Genomic DNA, 19,357 nt, shown 5'->3' on the forward strand with positions numbered 1-19,357 from the left:
TTCTTGTTTGTCTTGCACACGTTCTGACCCAAGGGGATAAGTTCTCACGTGATCTCGGGCACTTTGAGGGTGCAGAGCTGCAAAGTCTCTTGCCTGCCGTGTCGCCCAGCCATCTGTCTTGCTGCATGGTATAAACCAGGGGTGTCAAACATGTGGCCTGGGGTCTGAATTAGGCCCTCGGCGGGCTATGAGGCCCCTGAGCAACTGGCTGTCGTCTGCGTCCTACTCCTTCTCCCTTGCTTCCTTCTGCATCACAGCTTGCTTTGCCAGGCTTGCTCAATCGCACAGCAGCTACAGAGCAAAGCCTGTATTTTCTCCATTGGCTGAGGTTCCTCCCCCTCCTGGTCCCCCGGGGAAGGAAGGAAAGAGTCAGAGCTTCCTTTGCCCAGTTTCCTGGGCCTCATGGGAGAAACTCAAAGAAAGCACCTTTAAGACCAACAAGTGCTAATGTTTTAAACATGTTTTAAGTTTTTTAAAGAAATCTTTAATTGTATTTGTCTGTGTCCTTTATAAAGTTTATATCTCTGCTACCTAATCTTGGCATCTCCAACTCAAAAGGGTCCAGGCAAATAGGTGTGAAAAACTTCAGTTTGAGACCCTGGAGAGCGGCTTCCAGTCTGAGTAGACAAGACTGACTGTGATAGACCAAGGGTCTGATTCAGTATAAGGCAGCTTCATATGTCCATATGTCCAGCTACGGTGGGACAGCAAACAGAGCACTGGAGATCGCTGTCCCACCGTAGCAAGGAGATCAGGTTTGAGATCTGTTGGGCCATTCTCTCAGTTTAGCCTCCCTCGCTGGATCGTTGTGTAGATAGATATTGGATTCATATCCCGCCCTCCACTCCAAATCTCAGAGCGGATCACAGTCTCCCATCCAAGAACAAAATGGGGCTGACCATACTTAGCTTCCAAGAGCTGACAAAATTGGGCTTGTCTGTGCTACAAAGCAGAGCTGGCCTCAGTGAAGCAGTGTTTTGGGGAGGGATGGTGACTCAGTGGCAGAGCATCTGCTTGGTAAGCAGAAGGTCCCAGGTTCAATCCCCGGCATCTCCAACTGAAAAGGGTCCAGGCAAATAGGCGTGAAAAACCTCAGCTTGAGACCCTGGAGAGCAAGGGAGGGATGGTGGCTCAGTGGTAGAGCATCTGCTTGGTAAGCTGAAGGTCCCAGGTTCAATCCCCGGCATCTCCAACTCAAAAGGGTCCAGGCAAATAGGCGTGAAAAACCTCAGCTTGAGACCCTGGAGAGCAAGGGAGGGATGGTGGCTCAGTGGTAGAGCATCTGCTTGGTAAGCTGAAGGTCCCAGGTTCAATCCCCGGCATCTCCAACTCAAAAGGGTCCCGGCAAATAGGCGTGAAAAACCTCAACTTGAGACCCTGGAGAGCAGGGGAGGGATGGTGGCTCAGTGGAAGAGCATCTGCTTGGCAAGCAGAAGGTCCCAGGTTCAATCCCCGGCATCTCCAACTCAAAAGGGTCCAGGCAAATAGGTGTGAAAAACCTCAGCTTGAGACCCTGAAGAGCAGGGGAGGGATGGTGGCTCAGTGGTAGAGCATCTGCTTGGCAAGCAGAAGGTCCCAGGTTCAATCCCCGGCATCTCCAACTCAAAAGGGTCCAGGCAAATAGGTGTGAAAAACCTCAGCTTGAGACCCTGGAGAGCAGGGGAGGGATAGTGGCTCAGTGGTAGAGCATCTGCTTGGTAAGCAGAAGGTCCCAGGTTCAATCCCCGGCATCTCCAACTCAAAAGGGTCCAGGCAAATAGGTGTGAAAAACCTCAGCTTGAGACTCTGGAGAGCAGGGGAGGGATGGTGGCTCAGTGGTAGAGCATCTGCTTGGTAAGCAGAAGGTACCAGGTTCAATCCCCGGCATCTCCAACTCAAAAGGGTCCAGGCAAATAGGTGTGAAAAACCTCAGCTTGAGACCCTGGAGAGCAGGGGAGGGATGGTGGCTCAGTGGTAGAGCATCTGCTTGGCAAGCAGAAGGTCCCAGGTTCAATCCCCGGCATCTCCAACTCAAAAGGGTCCAGGCAAATAGGTGTGAAAAACCTCAGCTTGAGACCCTGGAGAGCAGGGGAGGGATAGTGGCTCAGTGGTAGAGCATCTGCTTGGTAAGCAGAAGGTCCCAGGTTCAATCCCCGGCATCTCCAACTCAAAAGGGTCCAGGCAAATAGGTGTGAAAAACCTCAGCTTGAGACTCTGGAGAGCAGGGGAGGGATGGTGGCTCAGTGGTAGAGCATCTGCTTGGTAAGCAGAAGGTACTAGGTTCAATCCCCGGCATCTCCAACTCAAAAGGGTCCAGGCAAATAGGTGTGAAAAACCTCAGCTTGAGACCCTGGAGAGCAGGGGAGGGATGGTGGCTCAGTGGTAGAGCATCTGCTTGGCAAGCAGAAGGTCCCAGGTTCAATCCCCGGCATTTCCAACTGAAAAGGGTCCAGGCAAATAGGCATGAAAAACCTCAGCTGGAGACCCAGGAGAGCAGGGGAGGGACGGTGGCTCAGTGGCAGAGCATCTGCTTGGTAAGCAGAAGGTCCCAGGTTCAATCCCCGGCATCTCCAATTCAAAAGGGTCCAGGCAAATAGGTGTGAAAAACGTCAGCTGGAGACCCTGGAGAGCAGGGGAGGGATAGTGGCTCAGTGGTAAAGCATCTGCTTGGCAAGCAGAAGGTCCCAGGTTCAATCCCCGGCATCTCCAACTCAAAAGGGTCCAGGCAAATAGGTGTGAAAAACCTCAGCTTGAGACTCTGGAGAGCAGGGGAGGGATGGTGGCTCAGTGGCAGAGCATCTGCTTGGTAAGCAGAAGGTCCCAGGTTCAATCCCCGGCATCTCCAACTCAAAAGGGTCCAGGCAAGTAGACGTGAAAAACCTCAGCTTGAGACTCTGGAGAGCCGTTGCGAGTCTGAGTAGACAAGACTGACTGTGATGGACCCAGGAGGGTCTGATTCAGTAGCAGGCAGCTTCAGATGTTCGTATGTTCATCTTAAATAGGTACACATATGGCCCGGCCCAACATGGGCCAGGCCAACAAAGTCTCATTTAGGTCAGATCCAGCCGTCATAACAAATGAGTTTGACACTCCTGGTCTAAATGGTCTTCCCTGCCAGGTGGATCCAGGTGGGCGAAGGCACCCAGTGGCTCCGCCGGAAACATCTGCCTGGGCCTTCGGCTCCAGCTGTGCACCCATCGGTGCGCACCCCGTCAGCGATTGCAGATGCTGGTAATTGACTGAAGCTCAGGGCAGAGCGGGCTTCCTGGGAATCCCGCAGCTGTGCGCCTGGCTTCAGAGTGACTCCCGAAGAACGTCCGCTTGTGCGAATTACCACGGGTGTGTGTAAAACAGGGGTGTCGAACTCATTTGTTATGAGGGATGCATCTGACCTAAATGAGACTTTGTCCGGCCGGACCATGTCGAGCTGGGCCATGTGTGTACCTGTTTATTATTAGGTAGCAGCCCCACGGCGCATGGTGGTAAAGCTTCAGTGCTGCAGCCTGAACTCTCTGCTCACGACCTGAGTTTGATCCCGGCGGAAGCTGGGTTCAGGTAGTTGGCTCCAGGTTGACTCAGCCTTCCGAGGTCAGTCAAATGAGGGCGGGGGGGAGTGGAGATGACTGGGGAAGGCAAGGGCAAACCACCCCATAAAAAAGTCTACCGTGAAAGCGTCGTGAAAGCAACATCACCCCAGAGTCAGAAGCAACTGGTGCTTGCACAGGGGACTACCCTTTCCTTTTTTTACCTTTTTAACAGAGATATAAACTTTTTAAAAGACACAGACAAACACAACTGAAGATTTTTTTTAAACTTAAAATAAAACACGCTTAAAACATTAGCACTGGTTGGTCTTAAAGGTGCTTTCTTTATATTTTTCCCATGGGATCTAGGGATCTGGGCTAAGGAAGCGCTGGCTGTTTCCCTCCCTCCCCAGGGGACCAGGAGGGGGAGGAGCCTCAGCCAATAGAAGGGAGAGGCTTGGCTAAGCTATGCAATTGGAAGAGCCTGGCAAAGCAAGCTCTGTCTCTTCCCCCCCCCCCGCTTCCTCCCCAAGGGAGGAGCCTCATCCAATGGAAAAAATAGAGGTTTTGCGCTGTAGAGCCTCTGCGATCGAGACAGCCTGGCAAAGCAAGCTGTGATGCAGAAGGGAGCAAGAGAGGGAGAAGGAAGCAGATGACAGCCAGTTGCTCGGGGGCCGATTCGGCCCCTGAGCCACATGTTTGACATCCCTGGAAAGAGCCTAGTGGCACCTTTAAGACTAACGCATTTTGTTGTAGCCTAAGCTTTTGAGAAACACAGCTCTCTTTGTCAGATGCCTGGAGTGCATGTGTGTGTGTGCTCACGTGCTTAAATTATTTCTCCCAAAGTATGTGGCAGAAGCTCTTCCCTCCCAACATCATTTTTGTGTGCCAGGAGGTGGCGCACTTCCCCACCTGGCTTTCTAGCATGCGCTCGGATTGGGAGTTCAGGACTCGGTTCTTCTTTTACATGGCAGCATCAGGACCAATCCCTGCACATTTAACTTTGCTATAGGAGTCAAGGCTAGCCACTAAAATCCTGGAGGTTTCATGGGAAAGTCACACCATCATAGAGTTGGAAGGGACCTCCATCGTCATCTAGTCCAACCCCCTGCACAATGCAGGAAACTCACAAACACCTCCCCCTAAATTCACAGGATCCTCATTGCTGTCAGATGGCCATCCACCCTCTGTTGAAAAACCTCCAAGGAAGGAGAGCCCACCACAGAATCCTAGAGTTGGAAGGGACCTCCAGGGTCATCTATTCCAACCCCCTGCACAATGCAGGGAACTCACAAACACCTCCCCCTCAATGCACAGGATCTTCATTGCTTTCAGAGGGCCATCCAGCCTCTGTTGAAAAACCTCCAAGGAAGGAGAGCCCACCGTAGAATCCTAGAGTTGGAAGGGACCTCCAGGGTCATCTAGTCCAACCCTCTGCACAATGCAGGAAACTCACAAACACCTCCCCCTCAATTCACAGGATCTTCATTGTCTGATCTAGCCCTCATAACAATGAGTTTGACACCCATGCCCTAAAGATTAAGATCTGAATGTTTAGGCCCAATAATTCTGTTATATTAAAAAATTAAATATTGATGTCACTATTGACTCCTGACTGCATTGAATTTAAAAAAAAATAGCTTACACGATTGAGCCATTAATGCACGGAAATGTGTCTGACCATGCCAGCAAACTATCATAGAATCATAGGGTTGGAAGGGACCTCCAGGGTCATCTAGTCCAACCCCCTGCACAATGCAGAAAACCCACAAACGCCTCTCCCTAAATTCACAGGATCTTCATTGTTGTCAGATGGCCATCCAGCCTCTGTTTAGAAACCTCCAAGGAAGGAGAGCTCACCATAGAATCCTAGAGATCGAAGAGACCTCCAGGGTCATCTAGTCTAACCCCTAACCTCTAAGGAAATAGAGCCCACCACCTCCCGAGGAGGAAGCCTGTTCCACTGAGGAACCGCTCTTAACGGTCAGGAAGTTCTTCCTAATGTTGAGCCGGGAACTCTTTTGATTTAATTTCAACCCGTTGGTTCTAGTCTGACCTTCTGGGACCACAGAAAACAATTCCACACCATCCTCTATAGGACAGCCCTTCAAGGATTTGAAGATGGTGATCGTATCACCTTTCAGCCGCCTCCTCTCCAGGCTAAACATCCCCAGCTCCTTCAACCTTTCTTCATAGGACTTGTTCTCCAAACCGCTCACCATCTTTGTTGCCCTCCTCTGGATCCATTCCAGAACACATAGTCACTTTGGGGATCTAGTCACTGGGGTGGGAACACCAGGGGCCTTGTGCCAAAACGGGATGGGCTGTGGCTCAGTGGTACCTCTGCTCAGCATGCAGAAGGTCCCAGGTTCAATCCCCGGCATCCTCAGTTAAAGGACCGGGCAGTAGGTGACGTGAAAGACCCCCAATTTGGGACCCAGTGGAGCTGCTGCCAGTGTGAGTAGACAGTACAGACCAGGGGTGGCCAAACTGTGGATCTTTCATCTGGAGACCAAGTCCTACGAGGAAAGGTTGAAGGCGCTGGGGATGTTTAGCCTGGAGAGGAGGCAGCTGAGAGCTGATAGGATCACCATCGTCAAATCCTTGAAGGGCTGTCCTATAGAGTGTCAGACTCTGTTCATTGATACTATTGCTAAATGCTGATTACTAACCATATTGATCAAAGCACATATATGCTCTGCTGTCATAGGTTAGTGAGCATACATGTGCTTTGATCAATATGGTTAGTAATCAGCATTTAGCAATAGTATCAATGAAAAGAGTCTGACACAGAGGATGGTGTGGAATTGTCTTCTGTGGCCCCAGAAGGCAGGACCAGAACCAGTGGGCTGAAATTACATCAAAAGAGTTTCCTTCTCAACCTGAGGAAGAACCTCCTGACTGTTACAGCAGTTCCTCAGTGGAACAGGCTTCCTCAAGAGGTGGTGAGTTCTCCTTCCTTGGAGATTTTTCAACAGAGGCTAGATGTCCATCTGACAGCGATGAAGATCCTGTGAATTTAGGGGGGAGTGTTTGTGAGTTCCGTGCATTGTGCGGAGGGTTGGACTAGATGAGATGTGATAGGATCACCATCTTCAAGGATATGAAGGGCTGTCCTACAGAGGATGGTGTGGAATTGTTTTCTGTGGCCCCGGAAGGTAGGACCAGAACCGATGGGTTGAAATTAAATCGAAAGAGTTTCCGGCTCAACAGGAGGAAGAACTTCCTGACCGTTAGAGCAGTTCCTCAGTGGAAAAGGCTTCCTCCTTGGGAGGTGGTGGGCTCTCCTTCCTTGGAGGTTTTTAAACAGTGACTAGATGGGGGGGGGGGGGTGGGAAGGTAAAGGAGATTGTGAGCCACTCTGAGACTCTTCAGAGTGGACGGAGGGATATAAATCCAATATCTTCACCTACCTCACAGGGTGTCTGTTGTGGGGGAGGAAGGGAAAGGAGATTGTGAGCCGCTCTGAGACTCTTCGGAGTGGAGGGCGGGATATAAATCCAATATCTTCATCTACCTCACAGGGTGTCTGTTGTGGGGGAGGAAGGTAAAGGAGATTGTGAGCCGCTCTGAGACTCTTGGGAGTGGAGGGTGGGATATAAATCCAATATCTTCATCTACCTCACAGGGTGTCTGTTGTGGGGGAGGAAGGGAAAGGAGATTGTGAGCCGCTCGAAGACTCTTTGGAGTGGAGGGCGGGATATAAATCCAATATCTTCATCTACCTCACAGGATGTCTGTTGTGGGGGAGGAAGGGAAAGGAGATTGTGAGCCGCTCTGAGACTCTTTGGAGTGGAGGGCGGGATATAAATCCAATATCTTCATCTACCTCACAGGGTGTCTGTTGTGGGGGAGGAAGGTAAAGGAGATTGTGAGCCGCTCTGAGACTCTGGGCGTTTTTACATTCAGTTTGATCCAGAGTTTTAGAGTCTTCATATCGCCTGCCACTGTTCCGCTTTAATTATTTGCCTTTTACATTTAAGCGTTTCAGTTTGGGGGGGGGAGGGTTGTCTCTGATCAGAGGGCAGCCAGAATACCAGTGCTTAGTTAAATGTATACCATTGCTTGGAAATCGTGTCAACACTGCAGAAACCATACCAATTTAAATTACTAGATGAGGCAAGCAATGATACGTAAAAAATTTTCAAGTGCCGTCAGTTCTCATGCCAATTACTGCACCTTGTGGTGGCTTTTGGAGGAGGTCTTTTAAAACGCTTGAAAACTTCTACAGTACAAGTTTGAAATGCCTATAGACCAGATCAAAATTAGTGCAGAGAAAAACGTTGCAGCAGCAGCAGCTCCAAAACTCATCTCACTGAAACAAATATAGATACTTCGGGGCAGCTACGATGCAAAACGGTTGTGAGAACGTTAGGTAATGTAAAAGGTGAGTTTCCAGTGCGGTGATAGAGAGTCACAAACTCAGTGTGAAAACACCCACTGAGATTCGGGGCGGAGGGCGGGATATAAATCCAATATCTTGTTCTTCTTCTTAAATTAGGGGTGGGAAAGTACCAGCTGGCTTGAATCTGTTAGCTTTGCTTGACTGGGAAGCACGTCAGGAGATTCTCCTTACCTGGCTGACGAGCGGAAATTCTCTTCAAGGTTAGCTATTCAATCTTTAAATTGCTATCCGAGCAAAGCCGTTCGCTGAGGCTGGCGTATTCCATTACGAGCCGGTTATCCCCAAATAGTGAAACCCATTAATCCCTGGCTTTCCATAAAATCGAGGTCTCGCCCTACAGAAGCACGTTCCGAGTCTGATGTTGCAACAGATGTTCTTGGGCAAGAGGAGATACAGGTGGCGGCGGGGAGGAGGGGAGGGGAAACTTGGAGGGGAGCACTTTGGCTGCGGGCTTTAGTGCCAGATGGGAAACGTGAGGATTCTTCTGTTAAAAAAGTTATTTTTTTCCCCTGTGGGACACATTTATGTGCAAGCAGTGCCTCACTGGTTGGCTCTGGCTCCTTTCATACCTACCGCAGGCATCCCCTGCCAACGGAAGAGTAGGAGCAGTGTGTCTAGGGCAGGGGTGTCAAACAGGCGGCCCTGGGGGGCGAATCAGGCCCCCAAGCAACTGGCTATCGTCAGTTTCCTTCTCCCTCTCTCTTGCTTCCTTCTGCATCACACCTCGCTTTGCAAGGCTTGCTCAATCACACAGGAGCTACAGAGCCAAGCCTCTATTTTCTCTATTGGCTGAGGCTCCTCCCTCAGGGAGGAAGGGGGGAGGCAGAGCTTGTTTTTCCAGGCTCTCTCAGTCGCACAGAAGAGCTACTGAGCCACGCATCTCTTCCTTCCCACTCCTGGTCCCCTGGGGAAGGAGGGAAAAAGCCAGAGCGCTTCTTTTGCCCAGTTCCCTGGATCCCATGGGGGAGATACAAAGGAAGCACCTTTAAGACCAAGTGCTAACGTTTTAAGCATGTTTTTAAAATTTTCTAAAAAATATATTCAATTGTGTTTGTGTCCTTTATAAAGTTTATCTCTCTGCTACCTAATCTTACATAGGTACACACATGGCCCGGCCTGCCCCAGCACAACAAGGTCTCATTTATGTCAGATCCAACCCCCATAACTGAGTTTGACACCCCTGGCCTAGGGCAAGGGAACCCATCATTTTTGAGCCTCTGAGAGGGGGTGTGAACGCCAACCCAAAATGGCTGCCTCAGGAGTCAAACGGCCTTTCTCAAAGGTCTTGATTTGAACGAAGGCAGCCAATAACAAGCCTTGTCTTAAAATGGCCCAGCCCACTTTCTGGAAAGCTCAGTGGGTACCATGTTGGGGAATCCCAGATCACGGAGATGAGCTGTGTATCATCAACAAGGCCAAAAATTCTATGCACTTGTCTGGCATGTCTGCAGAAGAGCCAGTTTGGTATAGTGGTTAAATGCCTGGACGCTTATCTGGGAGAACCGGGTTTGATTCCCCACTCCTCCACTTGCACCTGCTGGAACGGCCTTGGGTCAGCCAGAGCGCTCGTAAGAGTTGTCCTTGAAATGGCAGCTTCTGTCAGAGCTCTCTCAGCCCTACCCACCTTACAGGGTGTCTGTGGTGGGAGAGGAAGATAAAGAAGATTGTAAGCTGCTCTGAGATTCGGAGTGGAGGGCGGGATATAAATTCAATATCGTCATAATATCATCATCATAAGAAAAAAGATATTGGATTTATATCCCGCCCTCCACTCCGAATCTCAGAGCGGCTCACAATCTCCTTTACCTCCCTCCCCCACAACAGACACCCTGTGAGGTAGATGAAGATACTGGATTTATATCCCGCCCTCCACTCCGAATCTCAGAGCGGCTCACAATTTCCTTTACCTCCCTCCCCCACAACACACACCCTGTGAGGTGGGTGGGGCTGAGAGAGCTCTCCCAGAAGCTGCCCTTTCAAGGACAACTCCTGCGAGAGCTATGGCTGACCCAAGGCCATCCCAGCAGGTGCAAGCGGAGGATTGGGGAATCAAACCCGGTTCTCCCAGATAAGAGTCGGTGCGCTTAACTACTACGCCAGGGGTGGCCAACGGTAGCTCTCCAGATCTTTTTTTTTTTACCTACAACTCCCATCAGCCCCAGCCAGCATGGCCAATGGCTGGGGCTGATGGGAGTTGTAGGCAAAAAAAAAAGAAAGATCTGGAGAGCTACCGTTGGCCACCCCTGCACTACATCATACTGGCTCTCAGAAGCAGTTGGCGGTGTAGACGCTGGCCTCTTCTCCCTTCCCCAGTTCTCCAATCAAACCCCAAAAGAGCGTGTTTCTGGGTTCTTTGCAGTATGAAGGCATTAAGTTTTATTTGCACTTATCGCAATGCAGGCAGCAGGGACGAGGGTGTTCAGTTGGGAAGTGTTGCTCCCTCCAGCTGTCGGTGTAGCCGAGGGTGGCCGCTCAAGCATCCTGGAGGTGGGGGGGGGGGGAGTGAAAGTCCTTTCTTCCCCCATCTCACCACTCCGGCCTCCCACAGTGCACAGCTATCAGCTCCCTGCAACAGATCCAACCTTCTAAGGCGTCCAGGTTAAAAGTCGTGCTGGGCCTGTGGGCAGCCTGCTCCAGTTAGAGCTGTCCTTCCCCCGGGGACTGGCCTCATGCTCTCAAAAAGCAAGGGCCGTCTTGGTGGCCGCACGCGGAGGCAGTTCCACGGGGAAGAGGCTACGTGGTGCAAAAGAGAAGCCTGCAAGCCGTCGGCTCGCTCTTGACTGCGTCTCTCCCGCGAGGCTTCGGCTGCGGAGGTTAAACTTTCTGCTGTGCCTGAAGAGTCTTGAAAAGCTGCTTCAGTTGCTTCTTCCTGTCGTTGTTGTAGCCTGGGATGAAAGCAGTAACAAGGCGTTACGTCAGGGCCTGTCCCCTCTCCATGGCGAAAGAGAATCGGCTGTTCGCCCTGCCTGAGCCGAGCTTCAGTAGGTCAGGGAGCCCAGCTGGAGAACATATGAACATAAGAGAAGCCCTGTTGGGTCAGGCCAGTGGCCCCTCCAGTCCAACACTCTGTGTCACAGAAGAACATAAGAGAAGCCCTGTTGGATCAGGCCAGTGGCCCATCCAGTCCAACACTCTGTGTCACATAAGAACAAAAGAGAAGCCCTGTTGGATCAGGCCAGTGGCCCCTACAGTCCAACGCTCTGAGTCACATAAGAACATAAGAGAAGCCATGTTGGATCAGGCCAATGACCCATCCAGTCCAACACTCTGTGTCACATAAGAACATAAGAGAAGCCCTGTTGGATCAGGCCAGTGGCCCCTCCAGTCCAACACTCTGTGTCACATAAGAACAGAAGAGAAGCTCTGTTGGATCAGGCCAGTGGTCCATCCACTCCAACACTCTGTGTCACACAAGAACATAAGAGAAGCCCTGTTGGATCAGGCCAGTGGCCCATCCAGTCCAACACTCTGTGTCACAGAAGAACATAAGAGAAGCCCTGTTGGATCAGGCCAATGGCCCCTCCAGTCCAACACTCTGTGTCACAGAAGAACATAAGAGAAGCCCTGTTGGATCAGGCCAGTGGCCCCTCCAGTCCAACACTCTGTGTCACATAAGAACATAAGAGAAGCCATGTTGGATCAGGCCAATGGCCCCTCCAGTCCAACACTCTGTGTCACATAAGAACATAAGAGAAGCCCTGTTGGATCAGGCCAATGGCCCATCCAGTCCAACACTCTGTGTCACAGAAGAACATAAGAGAAGCCCTGTTGGATCAGGCCAGTGGCCCATCCAGTCCAACACTCTGTGTCACATAAGAACAAAAGAGAAGCCCTGTTGGATCAGGCCAGTGGCCCCTACAGTCCAACGCTCTGAGTCACATAAGAACATAAGAGAAGCCATGTTGGATCAGGCCAATGACCCATCCAGTCCAACACTCTGTGTCACATAAGAACATAAGAGATGCCCTGTTGGATCAGGCCAGTGGCCCCTCCAGTCCAACACTCTGTGTCACATAAGAACAGAAGAGAAGCTCTGTTGGATCAGGCCAGTGGCCCATCCACTCCAACACTCTGTGTCACACAAGAACATAAGAGAAGCCCTGTTGGATCAGGCCAGTGGCCCATCCAGTCCAACACTCTGTGTCACAGAAGAACATAAGAGAAGCCCTGTTGGATCAGGCCAATGGCCCCTCCAGTCCAACACTCTGTGTCACAGAAGAACATAAGAGAAGCCCTGTTGGATCAGGCCAGTGGCCCCTCCAGTCCAACACTCTGTGTCACATAAGAACATAAGAGAAGCCATGTTGGATCAGGCCAATGGCCCCTCCAGTCCAACACTCTGTGTCACATAAGAACATAAGAGAAGCCCTGTTGGATCAGGCCAATGGCCCATCCAGTCCAACACTCTGTGTCACATAAGAACATAAGAGAAGCCATGTTGGATCAGGCCAGTGGCCCCTCCAGTCCAACACTCTGTGTCACATAAGAACATAAGAGAAGCCCTGTTGGATCAGGCCAGTGGCCCATCCAGTCCAACACTCTGTGTCACACAAGAACATAAGAGAAGCCCTGTTGGATCAGGCCAGTGGCCCCTCCAGTCCAACACTCTGTGTCACATAAGAACATAAGAGAAGCCCTGTTGGATTAGGCCAGTGGCCCATCCAGTCCAACACTCTGTGTCACTTAAGAACATAAGAGAAGCCCTGTTGGATCAGGCCAGTGGCCCCTCCAGTCCAACACTGTGTGTCACATAAGAACATAAGAGAAGCCCTGTTGGATCAGGCCAGTGGCCCCTCCAGTCCAACACTCTGTGTCGCATAAGAACATAAGAGAAGCCCTGTTGGATCAGGCCAGTGGCCCCTCCAGTCCAACACTGTGTGTCACATAAGAACATAAGAGAAGCCCTGTTGGATCAGGCCAATGGCCCCTCCAGTCCAGCACTCTGTGTCACATAAGAACATAAGAGAAGCTCTGTTGGATCAGGCCAATGGCCCCTCCAGTCCAACACTGTGTCACATAAGAACATAAGAGAAGCCCTGTTGAATCAGGCCAGTGGCCCATCCAGTCCATTGTAAGCATGCACCATTTTGGTGTAGTGGCTAAGTGCACAGATCTGGGAGAACCGGGTTTGATTCCCCACTCCTCCACTTGCACCTGCTGGAATGGCCCTTGGGTCAGCCAGAGCTCTGGCAGAGGTTGTCCTTGAAAGGGCAGCTGCTGTGGGATTCCTGTCAGCTCCACCCACCTCACAGGGTACCTGTTGTGGGGGAGGAAGATAAAGGAGACTGTGAGCCCCTCTGAGACTCAGTCCTTGAAAGGGCAGCTGGTGTGAGAGCCCTCTCAGCCCCACCCACCTCACAGGGTGTCTGTTGTGGGGGAGGAAGATAAAGGAGACTGTGAGCCCCTCTGAAACTCTTCGGAGTGGAGGACAGGATATAAATCCTATTTCTTCTGAATCCAAAGCAGCCAGGACAGAGCCCCAGAAGAAGAAGATGATATTGGATTTATATCTCGCCCTATACTCTGAATCTCAAGAGTCTCAGAGCGGCTTACATTCTCCTTTCCCCCCCAGAACAGACATCCTGCGAGGTGGGTGGGGCTGAGAGAGCTCTGACAGAATCTGCCCTTTCAAGGACAACTCAGAGAGAGCTCTGGCTGACCCAAGGCCATTCCAGCAGGTGCAAGTGGAGGAGTGGGGAATCAAACCCGGTTCTCCCAGATAAGAGAGCTCTGGTTGACCCAAGGCCATTCCAGCAGCTGCAAGTGGAGGAGTGGGGAATCAAACCCGGTTCTCCCAGATAAGAGAGCTCTGGCTGACCCAAGGCCATTCCAGCAGCTGCAAGTGGAGGAGTGGGGAATCAAACCCGGTTCTCCCAGATTAGAGAGCTCTGGCTGACCCAAGGCCATTCCAGCAGGTGCAAGTGGAGGAGTGGGGAATCAAACCCGGTTCTCCCAGATAAGAGAGCTCTGGCTGACCCAAGGCCATTCCAGCAGCTGCAAGTGGAGGAGTGGGGAATCAAACCCGGTTCTCCCAGATAAGAGAGCTCTGGCTGACCCAAGGCCATTCCAGCAGCTGCAAGTGGAGGAGTGGGGAATCAAACCCGGTTCTCCCAGATTAGAGAGCTCTGGCTGACCCAAGGCCATTCCAGCAGCTGCAAGTGGTGGAGTGGGGAATCAAACCCGGTTCTCCCAGATAAGAGAGCTCTGGCTGACCCAAGGCCATTCCAGCAGCTGCAAGTGGAGGAGTGGGGAATCAAACCCGGTTCTCCCAGATAAGAGAGCTCTGGCTGACCCAAGGCCATTCCAGCAGGTGCAAGTGGAGGAGTAGCGAATCAAACCCAGTTCTTCCAGATAAGAGTCCGTGCACTTAACCGCTACACCAAACTGAAGTGATCTGCCAAGTGTCTAAGGCTAGCCCCTGCTCTCTTCTGGTGAAGAGGCTGCATGCCCGTCGGAGCCAGGAAGCCAGGAAGCAACAGCAAAAGCAGCACACTCTGCCCAGTTCCCAGGCTCTTCTCTCCAAGCCCACACCCGCCATGGGCCAGCCAGCCATGTCTATCCAGCAAATTACCTAGATGTGTGTTTGCCACAAAGCCGTTCATTGGTGTGTCCAGATTCCCGTCTGTTCTGCTGATGGGACCGTCATTCCAGATCAGGTCAAAGCCCCCGACACGTTTTTTCCTTCCCTGTCAACCTGTAGGAACAAAGGCCGAGTACGGCACAGGGGTCACTGTGGATGTGTGTGAGGGAGAGGTATTGTAAAGTCCCTGCATGGTGCAGAAAGTTGGACCAGATGACCCTGGAGGTCCCATCCAACTCTGTGATTCCACGATCAAGTATTTGCGTCAGCTCACCAAAGCTGATGCAGGATGGGCCCGTGGCTCAGTGGAAGAGCCTCTGCTTGGCGTGCTGAAGGTCCCAGGTTCAATCCCCGGCATCTCCAGTCAAAGGCAATACAATAAGCATTTTAAAAAGGTAAAGGTAGTCCCCTGTGCAAGCACAGAGTCGTTACCCGACCCATGGAGTGACGCGACGTTTTCTTGGCAGACTTTTTATGCTGGGGAGAAAAGTGAGGATGACTGGGGAAGGCAATGGCAAACCACCCCATAAAAAAGTCTGCCGTGAAAACATTGTGAAAGCAACGTCACCCCGGAGTCGGAAACGACTGGCGCTTGCAACAGGGGACCTTCCTTCCCTTGGCCATTGCCTGCCCCAGTCATCGACATAACATCAGTGTAACCAGTTTCACTCAGTGGATGTTATGTTTCCAGTGTAACAGTTATAACTTGAATTACAGTCTTACACAATATTTTTTTTTGCCATTGGTTGAAGTAGAAGATGAAGAAGATATTGGATTTATATCCTGCCCTCCACTCCAAAGAGTCTCAGAGCGGCTCACAATCTCCTTTCCCTTCCTCCCCCACAACAGACACCCTGTGAGGTAGATGAAGATATTGGATTTATATCCCGCCCTCCACTCCAAAGAGTCTCAGAGCAGCTCACAATCTCCTTTTCCTTCCTCCCCCACAGCAGACACCCTGTGAGGTGGGTGGGGCTGGAGAGGGCTCTCACAGCAGCTGCCCTTTCAAGGACAACCTCTGCCAGAGCTGTGGCTGACCCAAGGCCATGCCAGCAGCTGCAAGTGGAGGAGTGGGGAATCAAACCCGGTTCTCCCAGATAACAGTCCACACACTTAACCACTACACCAAACTGGCTCTCCTGTTATTCAGTTTCTACCAGAGCTTTTTTGGTAGAAAAAGCCCAGTATCGAACTCATTTGCATATTAGGCCACACCCCACTGATGTCACCATTGTTTCACATAGGCCTTTTTTTGGAAGAAAAAGCCCAGAGGAACTCATTTGCATATTAGGCCGCACCCCGTGATGCCAAGCCAGCCGGAACTGCGTTCCTGCGTGTTCCTGCTCAAAAAAAGCCCTGGCTTCAACGCTGTATAGCTTTGCACGGAATACACAGCAAGAGGTCCACAATTTAACAATTCCTGAGCATGCTGATACGCTTGATAGTCAATTCCACCTGGGCAGTGGCACGTCTCGGACTCTGTAAAATGTGAACCCTGTAGGCAGCAAAACTAATCACGTGGGTGTTGTGCTTATTGTATTGTCTTCTGTGGTCTCTTAGCATTGTTAGTCTCCAGCCAAAGGAACAAGCGGCAGGAGATGTGGAAGCCCCTTCTCTGCCTGAGACCCTGGAAAGCTGCGGGGAATCCGTGTGCACCAGGGGTGGCCAAGCTGGGGTTCGGGAGCCACATGTGGCTCCTTCACACACATTGTGTGGCTCTCGGAGACCCCACTGCCCCGTCAGCCGGCTTGGAGAACATTTCTCTCTTCTCCAAGCCAAGCCAGCTGGAAGCTTGGAGAGTGTGTTTAAAGTCAAAATTACTTTCTTCCCACCTCTGTCTCCCTCCCCCATCTTCTTTCTTTCTTTCTTTCTTTCTTTCTTTCTTTCTTTCTTTCTTTCTTTCTTTCTTTCTTTCTTTCTTTCTTTCTTTCTTTCTTTCTTTCTTTCTCTCTCTCTCTCTTTCTCTCTCTCTCTCTCTTCCTTTCTTTCTCTCTCTCTTTCTTTCTTTCTCTCTCTTTCTTTCTTTCTTTCTTTCTTTCTTTCTTTCTTTCTTTCTTTTTCTTTCTTTCTTTCTTTCTCTCTCTCTCTCTCTCTCCCTTTCTTTCTTTCTCTCTCTCTCTCTCTTTCTTTCTTTCTCTCTCTCTCTCTCTCTCTTTCTTTCTTTCTTTCTTTCTCTCTCTCTCTTTCTTTCTTTCTTTCTTTCTTTCTTTCTTTCTTTCTTTCTTTCTTTCTTTCTTTCTTTCTTTCTTTCTTTCTTTCTTTCTTTCTCTCCTCTCCCTTCCCTTTCTCCGACATTCATGTCTCGTGGCTCTCAAACATTCCACGTGGCTCTTATGCTAAGCCACCCCTAGTGCAGACAGTACTGAGTTCAATGGACCAAGGTTCTGATTCAGATGATGAAGAAGATGATGATATTGCATTTATATCCCACCCTCCACTCCAAAGAGTCTCAGAGCGGCTCACAATCTCCTTTACCTTCTCCCCCACAACAGATACTGTGAGGTAGATTAAGATATTGAATTTATATCCCGCCCTCCACTCCGAAGAGTCTCAGAGCGGCTCACCATCTCCTTTACCCTCCCTCCCCACAACAGACACCCTGTGAGGTGGGTGGGGCTGGAGAGAGCTCTCACAGCAGCTGCCCTTTCAAGGACAGCTCTGCCAGAGCTCTGGCTGACCCAAGGCCATCCCAGCAGCTGCAAGTGGAGGAGTGGGGAATCAAACCCAGTTCTCCCAGATAAGAGAGCTCTGGCTGACCCAAGGCCATGCCAGCAGATGCAAGTGAAGGAGTGGGGAAATCGAACCTGGTTCTCCCAGATAAGAGTCCGCCCACTTCACCACTACACCAAACTGGCTCTCAGTAGAAAACAGGTTCGCATCACAGGCTCCTCCCTCCCTCCGATTCATGTCTTGTGGCTCTCAAACATTCCACGTGGCTCTTATGTTAAGCCACCCCTAGTGCAGACAGTACGGAGCCCAATGGACCGAGGTTCTGATTCAGTAGAAAACAGGTCCGCATCACAGGTTGCGGCCGCGGAGCCTTTAACGGAACGAAGAACAGCTTCACATAACATTAGCAGAGGCCCAGGTGGCATATTCAGGAAACTGCTCGTAAGGTGCGTACCTGCCTTCCATGTCCACGATGTTCAGCGTGTCCTCGAGAAGACGGGCTTTGAGTTCGTAGTCCTCCTGGCTGCTGGCGGTGAGGGAGGGAGAAGCATTGACTTCTAGGAGCCACCTGTTGTGGGCGGGGGGGGGGGGGGGGACAGGGACAAGAAACAGCAGGGAGGGGAAGAAGTTGCACCATCTGTCTGCCAGACAGGCTGCCTGCTGAAAAGGGTGAGTTGGACAGGAGGCTTGACTTCGGAACACTGCAAATCTGTAACAGTGTGGCTGATGGAGAGTCTGGCGCGAGTGCATCACCTGTGTTTATGTGGGAGCTTTAAAGTTGCCTAAAGTGGGATCATTTAATGTGATCATTAATGCTGATGTGCCATAGGTTCAAAGGTGGCGGCTACAAGCATAGCCAGCTTCAAGAGGGGATTGGATAAGCATATGGAGCAGAGGTCCATCAGTGGCTATTAGCCGCAGCGTATTGTTGGAACTCTCTGTCTGGGGCAGTGATGCTCTGTATTCTTGGTGCTTGGGGGAGGGCTTCTAGTGTCCTGGTCCCACTGGTGGATCTCCTGCTGGCACTTGGGTTTTTTTGGCCACTGTGTGACACAGAGTGTTGGACTGGATGGGCCATTGGCCTGATCCAACAGGGCTTCACTTATGTTCTTATGTGACATAGAGCGTTGGACTGGATGGGCCATTGGCCTGATCCAACATGGCTTCTTTTATGTTCTTATGTGACACAGAGTGTTGGACTGGATGGGCCATTGGCCTGATCCAACAGGGCTTCTCTTATGTGACACAGAGTGTTGGACTGGATGGGCCATTGGCCTGATCCAACAGGGCTTCTCTTATGTGACACAGAGTGTTGGACTGGATGGGCCACTGGCCTGATCCAACAGGGCTTCTCTTATGTGACACAGAGTGTTGGACTGGAGGGGCCATTGGCCTGATCCAACAGGGCTTCTCTTATGTGACACAGAGTGTTGGACTGGAGGGGCCACTGGCCTGATCCAACAGGGCTTCTCTTATGTTCTTATGTGACTCAGAGTGTTGGACTGTTGAATTTAGGGGAGGTATTTGTGAGTTTCCTGCATTGTGCAGTGGGTTGCACTAGATGACCCTGGAGGTCCCTTCCAACTCTATGATTCTATAAATAACATAAATAAAATTTAAAGATCTAAATAGACATACAAATACATGAAGCTGCTTCGACTGCAGTTGTGCCCAACAGGTTGTCACACTTGGGCGTTCTTCCTGGGGACTGGAAAACACGCCAAGGCGTCCCCAGTTCCCATGGGACATTCCTCAGGGCCCCTGGGCTCCCACCCACCCAATAGACTGCTGCCCCCTGCCTCCCTCCCTCCCAGTTCCCCCTGCCCCTTACGGCTTGAGGCCTCGGTCGATGAGGATGTCATAGCCGTAGAGCTCGAAGCAGTGCTTGTCGCTGATGATGACTTTCTGGACGCTCTGCAGGCTCTTGATGAAGATGTTGTCCATCTCGGCAAAGAGGCGCTCCACCGCCTCCGCTCCGTGCTTGGCCGTCAGGTAGAGGCGGAACTGCTGGATCATCCACTTGCAGCCCTGCCGGCACAGAGAGGCAGGGTCACGGTTAAGAGGGCTGGATTGCCCACTGGGAGAGGCGGATTCCGATCCCCACTCGTGCCCTGGATGCTCACTGGGCGGCCTGGGAGATATGAGTCTGAAGCAGCGGGTGTGCGCACAAGAAGAAGATGAAGATATTGGATTTATATC

General features: G+C 51.1%; 1 protein-coding gene across 1 annotated transcript in view; it reads right to left on the reverse strand.

Moving 5' to 3' along the window:
- Positions 1-10,667: 10,667 nt before the first annotated feature.
- Positions 10,668-19,357, reverse strand: part of TTLL9 (tubulin tyrosine ligase like 9) — an 88,999-nt gene continuing 80,309 nt past the window's right edge. The window contains exons 11-14 of the mRNA XM_060233183.1: positions 18,990-19,186; positions 17,613-17,726; positions 14,480-14,602; positions 10,668-10,793 (exon numbers count right to left, since the gene is read on the reverse strand). Coding sequence (XP_060089166.1) covers positions 14,566-14,602; positions 17,613-17,726; positions 18,990-19,186 — 348 coding nt within the window. The 3' untranslated portion in view covers positions 10,668-10,793; positions 14,480-14,565. The remainder of the gene's footprint in view (positions 10,794-14,479; positions 14,603-17,612; positions 17,727-18,989; positions 19,187-19,357) is intronic.

Source organism: Heteronotia binoei, chromosome 2 (genome assembly GCF_032191835.1).
Source record: "Heteronotia binoei isolate CCM8104 ecotype False Entrance Well chromosome 2, APGP_CSIRO_Hbin_v1, whole genome shotgun sequence".
NCBI lineage: Eukaryota > Metazoa > Chordata > Lepidosauria > Squamata > Gekkonidae > Heteronotia > Heteronotia binoei.